Below are 10,376 nucleotides of genomic sequence, written 5' to 3'. Positions count from 1 at the left end.
CAATTGTGTAAAGTTGACTAAATCAACACTGTATAACATTGATGAAGTGCTGTGACGTTCGTTAAGAAACCGAAGATTCTTGTCATTACCATGTGTTGATTAGTTATGAGTTAATGGTTGTGACAAGGACTGGTAATGACAAGCTTCTTCGTTGTTATTTTTTAAAGTATTAGAGTAAACGACTCCTTTCTGTTTGATTGTAAATATAAATTAAGCTACACAACGGGCTCTCTGTGCTTTGCCCACCACGGGTATTGAAACCTGGTTTCTAGTGTTGTAAGTCCACAGACATATCGCTGTGCCGCTGGGGGCTCTTGTTTTTGACTTGTATATAATAGAGATTTGTGGATAAGGCATGATATATACGTATGATAAAAGCGTGTGGTTATGGGAAACCTATAGTTATACATTCTTTTTTACTTTCACTCTTACGTTCATGGAAATATAATTATGTTATATTTAATGAAAGTTAATGGTAACAGGTATCAAAATAACACTGTTTGTCTGCTTTATTAAGTCCCCTCTCCGTCACAAGTTTGTACAGTGTTTTTTATTTGCATTTGCAGAAAAAAAGGTATGTGATTTGTTTTATAATCCCTTCACCCAGAGAAATGTGTAAATATTGTCATGTCGTGATTAGTCTGCGAGTTAACAGAGCATGTTATTGCTAATTTGGTAGGAACATTGTTGTTAAGAACCATTTCTTTGAGAGACTATTCAAAGACACCTGCCAATAAAGTCTATCAAGGGTAGTAATTGAAGGAAATATTTCTGCCACCAAGTTGCCTGCCAAACGCTTGTGATGGCTCAAAGAAACAGACTATTGAGCAGTTGTTCAACATTAGACTACTTTCAACTGTATTAATGAAACTGATATTAGATTATTTCTCAGTAAATATTTTTTGCAGTAACTCATTTTAGACACAACATAGGGAGGTGTGTAATGTAAAAACAGTGATTAGGAACGTGTGACGTGGCTGAATAAATCACTTGCCACCCTTCTCTCCTTGGGAATACAGTAAGAAAAGAAAAACGCTTGATTTTGTTGTGATAATCTGACTGTGGAAATTTCTGGATGTTGTAGATATTCTTGTAGTCTTTCGATTCTTTTAAAAAGACGAGTAAAACCAGTGAGTATTTTTACCGACCATGTTTATTTGAAATTTGTTGCATTTCTAACGTAATGGGTGTATGTGTGTGTTTTCTTATAGCAAAGTCACACTGGGCTATCCGCTGAACCAACCGAGAAGAATCGAACCCCTGATTTCACCGTTGCAAGTCCGTAAACTTACCACTGTACTAGTGGGGGCTAAAATATTCGAAGAGTGATGTCTACTTGAATTGTTTTTTTGCCGCGGCATATCGGCTCATATAATGACTGAGTTTTTTTTTTTTTTTTTTTTTAAGTACAAGTGTTTAGTTCATAGCCCCGTGTCTTCCTCTAACGTAATAGACGAAATCTCTTTAAGCTTACAAATTCTACCCCATTAGAACTGTAAGAATTTGGCTTTAAAATCATGAAAGTGATTTTAGTTACATTTTTCCGATCAGAACAGTATTTAAATCCCAATTCCATATAGAATTTTTGAGATGAGCTTGAAGAATGCATTACTTACCGTAATTTCCTATTGAAATCATAAAGTCTATTAACAATTAAACATATTTTTGGCGACTAAAAGTATCGTTTTTAAAAATCATTAAGAGAAAAATTCTAACTTATAAAACTCCCATGTAAATTTTGATATTTTATTAACAAAGAAGGCATTTATAGGATGTTACGAAGTCTGAATCCAAACTGATATTTTATCATATTTCAAGCATTCAGAATGTCAAAATGATGGAGTGTACCCGTTGTATCTGAATATGTTTACGTGTGGGTGAAATATACAATTCTAAAGTACTTCTCGTCAAAAATGGCGGAACAAGTACTACCACTCTCACCCCATAGTACACTCTAACCTCACATTTCATAGCTAACTAAAAGAAATATATTTTGCAAAATTACGCTTCACCAACAAAGAGGATTGTGTGTTTGTTTTTTTTTGAATTTCGCGCAAAGCTACTTGAGGGCTACTTTAGCAGTGTAAGACTAGAGGGAAGGCAGCTAGTCATCATCAACCACTGCCAACTCTTGGGCTTTCTAACGAATAGTGGGCTTGACCGTCACATTATAACCCACCCACGGCTGGGAGGGCGAGCATGTTTGGTGCGACTGGGATTCGAACCCGCGACCCTCGGATTACGAGTCGAACACCTTAACACGTTTGGCCATGTCGGGCCACTACAAAGAGGAAGAAAAGTGCACTCGAGGTGACGTCGGTAAATTATTTTGTGAACCAATCAAAATTAAGATCATTCATTACATTAGTTTTTATGCCATTTTGCTTAGCAACAAAAAGTATAATATTGTTGTTAGTCAATGTACTGAAAGTATGAAATAGAATGCAGAGACGACAAAACTGGAAAATATTTGTTGATTTCTTAATTTAGAGTCTCCATTTATTAAAGAGGTTTATTTTTCATTTAAAACGTCTGATATAACAGAAAATAGCTTAATTCGGAAACGATTTAAAATTAAAATTGAATCAATATTTTTACTTTCATGATAAAGTTTATGCACTTGGCTCTAGGCTAGATGATCTCATACATTACATCTTTACTTGTCCTATTACAATAATATTCACTGCATTTATAAAGTTTAACGGTCCACTTTCACCTTTCAGTGATCTAACTATTTTATCTAGATAAATTTATTTTGACTTTTATGACTTCTCCTATTTCGAGAAATTAAGTGAAGCGTGATGTGACACACGCGGTTTTTTAAATTTATGTAGGGTATTCGTCCTATGAATATTGTTGCACATCATACTATAATAGAACTCTTGCTTGTATGATAGTGGTAAAACTTTTTATTACGCGATTTGCAACCGTCAACTTCGCGAAATTTTTATCTTATGTACATGTAGATTAACAGTAGGGGACGATTTTCCCGTTTCACCTCCGTTTCCCGTCGGGGAGTACTTTTCCCTCCATTATTAGTGTGTAGATATGACATCATGAAACGTCACACGCGGATCTAATGCACTAGCGCCATCTATATAAATATAATAATTCTGTCTGTTATATGTCCACGTAAATACTTCGCAGTGTGTGGATGGAGCTTCACCAGAATTGGTGTGGAGGTTCATTAGGTCCATGGGTTTTCAGTTTTTCATTTTTGGTTTTTATGAGTGTTTTTGTTACCACTACTTCACCCCTGTTGATGGATCTTTACCAAATTTGGCATGAAGGTTTGTGGGTCCACGAGGAGATGCATGCAAATTTAGGGTTTCACATTTTGCGTTTTTATGGGCACTTTTTAAAAATTGTATATAGCGGAAACAACTTTTAATGCCCTAAGATAACCTTTCATAAGTTAATAATTTACACGGTATATATCGTACATGGCGTTACAAGAATGTTTTTTTGCAAATAACGATTTTATTGGCTATCTAAAGTATGTTCCACATTTTAAATTTTTATAATTATACTAAAGCATGTTTCTTTTTTCAAATGATTGCCATTTTTCTTCCTACGTACTGTAAATGAGTATGAAAGAAGGCAAAGTAAATATAGTTTTAATTATATTAAGCTATAAACAAAATCGAATTGGGCGTCCTGACAAAGTTGGCTAGATCTTTCTCGTTGAAGTCCTTTGGGATTTAGGAGCAAAAAGAAACCAAGCCTTTCAGACCCAGATTTTGTTGAATTTGAACGATAAGTTTAAGTGTATAAAAGCTGGTCTCGACCTCCAGGGTTTGTCTTGATAATTGAAAAAGTAGACCGAACCTGACAGATGTCAATTCTCAACATGAGACTGTTTCGTGGATAGTTTTATCGGTGTTGACAGAGCCCAGCTGTATAATTGATTAAAAGGGGATCTTATTTGACTTGAAGTAGTCTTTCATTTAACCGCATGGAATCGCATTTTACTTGATTTCAGCTTCAGGATGCTAAACACGCTTTGTCGACTGAAAAGTAACGTTCTTAGAAGACCCTTGGTACGAAGGACTCTAAGCAAACAAACAGCACGCTTATTTTGCAGCAAGCCACGTTCAAAAGTTTCTTTACGCTACCTTAGTTTGGTGTCTCATGGAAAACTGTTGCCGTAATTTCAAAGTTAACACACCTTGGGATTTGAAAAAAAAAATTCTATTTTTTTTTACGAGCGAATACTGTTTCTTTTGTCATTGCTTAATAATCCCCCCCTTCTCTGCGATATATCTCTGAACTTATGACATTAAAAACTCATCTTGAACGCAACAAAACATCTTACTGTGTAGCTTTGTGTTTAACAAAAAACGACCAACCAATCACACAATCGATAACACTGATATTGGAATAAATTCACTAGAAAGCAGTTTGTGATTGCAGTTATAACTTATCCATGAAGGTTTTCATTTTCCAGCTGTTTCGGAAAATATCAACTTTAAAGTACGTCTCTTGTTATTTCAAATTTAAATTTGTAGGATTTCCATTTTCTTTACCGTTATTTGTTACTGTATTTGTAATGCATACGCTCTAAATAAGTTTGATAACTAATGGAGTTGTGTGTCAACAGTACGTTTTCCAAAAGATAGAGTTACCACCCTGATACATATATGCAGGCTGTTGGGAGTGCTGTTTGACTCACTTCTTTTGTAATCTGGAGGAGTCTTGATTGGATATAATTTTATTGGCTAAAGCACGAAACCTCTTAGGATTTGTAGCAAGCTTAGAAATTAGAAGTCATTTGTATGGTGGAGTTTATAAGCATTCATGAGGAATGACACCAGCCATGAATAACTTTCTTTGTTGACGTTTAAACTTTTGATGTGTATAAGGAATTATAGTGACAGTTTACTGGTTGTATAAGGAATTATCTTATGGTGACAGTCTAGTGGTTGCGTTCTCTATCTATTTTGAATGAATATCAAACTACAAGGACGCAGCAATAAGTGACTGTGCAGACAAAACCCTTTAGTGATTCACACACATTGGTGTGGTGAATTGTGTTTCTAGCTTATCATATAGATAATTAACTAGGTATAAAAACTAAACAATATAAAGGACAAAATATTGGTTTCATACCTCTTCTACACATGTATAATTCAGCTTTGTGCGCAAGCCGTTCTTGTAAAGATACTTATGTTTAGATAAACAAAAAATCTCTTTTTAACTTTAGAATAATTAGGGTAATTAGAAATTTTAAAGTCGTAGTATATAAACCCATTAAAGGGATTAAGCTAAAACTGCTTTGCATCTCAACTCTGAGCTTCTCTCGAGCTTCGATACTCGCTTAGAACAATACGGATAGCTGATTGCGTTGCTAATAACAAACAAACAAAAATTATATAATGTGGTTATACCGTAAAAATATGTGATTTTTTCTTTTTAGTGCAAAAGTTGGAATTTAAATGTTTAACGTGAAAGGGTTTTACCGAAGTTGGCCGAGCGGTTAAACCAGGGACTTCAGACTTTAGATGAATTCGTTTCTAGTTTTTATTTTACTAGATAAAATGGAGTTTGTAGCACCTGCAGTTATAAGGGTTTTGCTCGATTCTTTGAATAGAGTAAAGAGATTGACTTTAATTATTAATGTGATGCTGCAAGCTTAAAACAAATGAGGAGTACGTTCAATGGTCTCGAACCTTAGATGTTTTAATCCGTATCTCGACACTCTAACCTATTGGAACGGCAATTTTACAAAAAAGAGATCTACTAGAAGTGAAATTGCGCTAATTAGATAAAAATTATCTTCCTTTTTACGAATCGCAATATGCTGCTACTGAAATATTTTTCATACTTGATGAGGTAATGGCATTACGATTAAACAACATCTCAGTATTTCCCACTAGAAATGGTCGTATTGCATGTAATGCATTTATTCTAAACAGGCCATAAAACGAAAAGGAAACAAAAACCAGAAAATAGCACAATGTTTTTTTTTCTTCCCTATCTTTGACAAGAAGATTCGTTGAAACAAGATGGTAAGGATTACCGATTAGAGTGGAATCAATACGAATCCTTCTTCAAATACCAAATAAGCCAATCTAACATCAAGGGACTTTGGTTTACTCAAACACGTATGAGAAATGCAACCGCACTTAAAGATGAAAGGTTTCAGAAGATAGTTTGTTTGTTTTGGAATTTCGCGCAAAGTTCCTCAAAGGCTATCTGCGCTAGCCGTTCCCTAGTTTAGTAGTATAAGACAAGAGGGAAAGCAGCCAGTCATCAACACCTACCGCTAACTCTTGGGCTACTCTTTTACCAACGAAGAGTGGGATTTACCATCACTTTATAATGCCTACATGGCTGAAAGAGCGAGCATGTTTGGTGTGAGGGGGATTCAAACCCGCGAATCTCAGATTACGAGTCGAGTGCCTTAACCACCTGGCTATGCCAGTCCTGGTTCCAGAAAAGAGCTCCTCCGAATTTACTTTGTTTTTCTGGAGGCTAGGTCTTCTACGATCATCAGGTTCAATACTGTCAAGGTTCCAAACGTATTTCCGAAAATGCTCTGTAACAGTACAAAAACAAGCAAACAACAAAAACAATACAGATGAAGCAACAGAGAGAATAGGTAAACTCAGTTAAGCTCAACGTGTTCATTGTCCACAACGTTGGAATAAGAATTTTGATTTAATGCAACATGCACATGTTTTGCTTTAATTTCAGTATCATATCGACTAATTTCGTATCTCCGCGTTAATCTTACTTTAAAAAGTACAAAGAAGTAGAGTCACCAAGTGGCACAGCGTATGTCTGCGAATTCACATCGCTAGAAGCCGGGTTTCGATACCCGTGGTGAGCAGAGCACAGATAGCTCATTGTGTAACTTTGTGTTTGATTCCAAACATACACAAACAAAGAAGAATGTTGAGCCACGTCGTCCTTGAAGCAGGAATTGTTCATAAGAAGTGAAAACGGAGATCGGTGAGACCCAGTATTCGAATTCGAGACAAAACTTACCAATATTTCATACTATTTGATACTATATGGAGCTTAACGAAGTGGGTTGCGTGCTATGCTGTAAGCCTGAGGTTCTATTGGTCTTGTCGATCTGCATTTTGAGGCAATAGTTGGGTTATAACAGTGATGGTCAACTCCTTCCCTTCGATTTCACAGACTCCCAGCTAGAAACCGGGTTTAGATGCCAGTGGTGGGCAGAACACAGATAGCCCATTGTGTAGCTTTTCGCTTGATTCTAAACAAATGGATCTCGCAAGAAAAGAGTTGGCACAGGATATTGCTGACTAACCTATTAATTCAAAAATTATTGGCGACGCAGATTTACGCGAAATCAGAGAAAAAAATCTGACTTTTTTTTTTTTTCTGAATCCTTCTGGGATCCAAGTGCCCGTGAGAACAATTTTAACGGTTATCCATTTGATATATTTCAAAATAATCGAGAAATTCAGTCGTGCTCGAACGTAGTTCGTTCCACGTAATACAAACGCAGATTGCAAGACCCAGTAAGTTCACTCTGCACCATACAGTTGCGTTCACGTGAAACCTAATATTTCACTCTGGAGGTTTCACCGTTACATATCGCATGTAAACATATATAAATCTCGATTCAGTACACAGCTTTACATAAATTTTTAAGTAGAATTATATCAAATGGAAAAAAACCGTGAGGGAGGTGTGTATTAGGGTTATCGAGCACTGGTGGATTATTTACTGTATGATGTAGCGTGATATCGGTAGCAACAGTGTGATTTATAAGGTTGTATATCTGCATGCACACCGATACTTTGTAAAACATTATGCAGTAAAGCTGAGAAATTTTTATTACGTTTAGCAAGTGAAATATATATCTTGGATTTATTTCAACTGAACGAGAGAAAGGAGGAGAATTAGGGTGAACATATATCTATTTGTCACTCTCTCTTTTTCCGTCTATGTGTTTGTTGTGATGCGAGTCCATTTACGTCTGTGTAAAGACACTACATTTCGATTTACACTAAATGATTCCCCTTAAGATCACGTCGAGAGCTGAAAGCTTCGTGTGTACAGAAACAACAAACCGTGCAGGCACAAGAGGGTATATTGAGGCCGTGAAAAATTAGCTAGTAGTGGTGCGTTGTAGAAATAACTGTTAGTAACTGATAATGAGAGCACACTAGTGCACGCTGAATCATTAATACAAAGACTAAATTACTCTGGTACCACAATAGTAATATGGTACAATTAAATAGGATCATATTCAAGAACACTTCCGTTTTATTATCAGTAATAAATAAATAAATAAAACTAAGGCTACGTTACAATATCTAACTTTGTGTTAAAGCTGACACATCTTTATGCTCTCCAAAGCAACGTATTGAAACGTTCCATAACATTTTACTTCTGTATGCTATCCAAAGCAATATGCCCCGGCGTGGCCTGGTGGTTAGGGCACTTGACTCGTAATCGGAGGGTAGCTGGTTCGAATCTCACTCAAACCAACCATGCTCGCCTTTTCAGTCGCGGGGGGCGTTATAAAGTCATGATCAATTCCACCGTTCGTTGGTAAAAGAGTAGCTCAAGATTTGGCGGTGGGTGGTAATAACTCGCTGCATTCCGTTTAGTCTTACACTGCTAAATTACGGACGACTAGCGCAGAAAGTCCTCGTGTATCTTTGCGCGAAATTCAAAACAAACAAACAGTTGAAGAACGTACCCAGAATATAAAGCAAGTGTCAAGACATACAATAAATCACTACACACTTCAAAACAACTCGCAGATTCCTTCACACAATAATTGTTAGTTAAGGTAAAGTGTAAAAACAGACTTTGCTGTTATTAACAGCTTTTGCACTGTATTCTGCGAAATGTTCGACGATAGTTACTTATATATTCAGCAAAATGTTGATGTATCATGTTTGTGCCACGTCAGCTTGTACAGGTAATGAAATGACTTGATTTTTTTTTTCATTCTAGTGTACGATTTCGGATCGATTACTGCCGCATCCTGTTTATCCATATTTCTTTGAATACACTTGTGCAACGTTTTTAGAGATCAGGTATGTGAATTATTTATCACGCCGCACAAAAAAATAATGCATAATTGACTTCGTAATAATTTAGCTATGACGAGAAAATTCACTGTAATATGATAATGTCATTCATACTTTATATACAAACTAAAATGCAAATTATTGATTATTTACCTTATTTCTTAAATGAACTGTTCGTAAAGGTGGTTTTAAACCTTCACAAATCGTAACATTCCACTTCAAGAGGGAGTACAACCGTCAGGTACAACGGAGGGGGAGGCAGGGATTCTTGTTGCAAGCTTGATCTCAGTGTGTTAAAAAGGGCTCATAAGGCGTTACTTCTTGGGCACCATTGGTATCTGTAATCACGTGACTGTTTGCAACTCATCTCCTATATTCATGCGCGATATAATTATGTTCAGTGAAATGCTGTATACTCCTCTCGATCTGTCTCCAATTTTGTACAAACTGTTTCGATCAGTTAACAATGAAAGAATCGAACCTTATCACCTATTAGGCCGAAATCAGGGGCAATTGCACCAGTATATAGCAGACCATATGGTCGTAGGATGTGGCCCATATAATGTGTGTCATTAATGGTACTGGTTATCAGTGTGTATAAATCCGTACTATTGCTTATTCCATCCAGCTCACACACACATTTTCACTTAGCCATGAGAATTTCCTTCTTGGAAGATCATTGGTGTTGATCTAGTTCCAGGTTCTTTTTAAATGCACATACTATTGTTATGTATTTGTGATGCGACTCATTTGTGACAGAATATGACTTCACGTATCATTACAAACTTGACATACTCTCGGCAAACAAGTAATGTTACGTCTTGTTGCGAGTGGAATACGTCTCAGTAGGTGTCTGTCTTACAGGTTGGTCTTACAAAGTCAGTTTTCACCACTAATGCATTCACATGACGTCATGTTGCAGCTGCGATAACCAGAGTCGACGGGTAACTTCCGCTACTTTTTGTTGTGGTTGATGGTCAGAGAAACAGTGTGGTTTGGGAGACAGTGCATATTCTACTAACAGTACTTCGAGTCATTTGTAGCTTATTCGCAACAGCGTGCTCTAATTGGTTTGCTGGCACTCATCCAATGGTTCTTCAACTGAGAGAGACATCTGAAACTTTTCTGTAACATCTAGGAGTGGTTCATAACAACATGGAGCACTTGAGTTCTCTGATTTACTTCCATTACAAAATCCCTTTATTTTTCTCAGTGCATTTTTCATTCACTAACAACATTTATCTCCTATGGTTAATTTGTTCAACTGAACGGTACGTTTTACACATATTGAACTAAACTGTAAAACCAGAGATTCCAGTGTCCCACTCATAACCGTCCGTTCCTAATTTTAAATTA

The 10,376-nt window shown here is 36.4% G+C and overlaps 2 protein-coding genes across 13 annotated transcripts in view; one reads left to right on the top strand and one right to left on the bottom strand.

The window, feature by feature from the left end:
• Window positions 1-10,376, top strand: part of LOC143257477 (complexin-like) — a 339,522-nt gene that overhangs the window by 36,003 nt on the left and 293,143 nt on the right. For 10 of the 11 annotated variants that reach the window (XM_076516190.1, XM_076516193.1, XM_076516192.1 and 7 more), the window contains exon 2: window positions 8,944-9,026. The exons of the other annotated variant lie outside the window; for it this stretch is intronic. Coding sequence is in view for 1 of the 10 variants with exons in the window: in XM_076516202.1 (XP_076372317.1) it covers window positions 8,944-9,026 (83 nt within the window). In the remaining 9 variants the exon portion in view is untranslated. The remainder of the gene's footprint in view (window positions 1-8,943; window positions 9,027-10,376) is intronic. 11 annotated transcript variants of the gene reach the window in all.
• LOC143257479 (uncharacterized) overlaps window positions 1-10,376 on the bottom strand; it is a 63,810-nt gene that overhangs the window by 34,935 nt on the left and 18,499 nt on the right. The window contains exon 1 of one of the 2 annotated variants that reach the window (XR_013031875.1): window positions 9,174-10,189. The exons of the other annotated variant lie outside the window; for it this stretch is intronic. The gene's annotated coding sequence lies outside the window, so the exon portion shown is untranslated. Of the gene's footprint in view, window positions 1-9,173; window positions 10,190-10,376 lie in introns of those variants that run through there. 2 annotated transcript variants of the gene reach the window in all.

This window comes from Tachypleus tridentatus, chromosome 7, assembly GCF_004210375.1.
Source record: "Tachypleus tridentatus isolate NWPU-2018 chromosome 7, ASM421037v1, whole genome shotgun sequence".
Lineage (NCBI taxonomy): Eukaryota > Metazoa > Arthropoda > Merostomata > Xiphosura > Limulidae > Tachypleus > Tachypleus tridentatus.
Note: the sequence above shows the minus strand (reverse complement) of the source record. Positions and strands in the feature narration are given on the sequence as shown.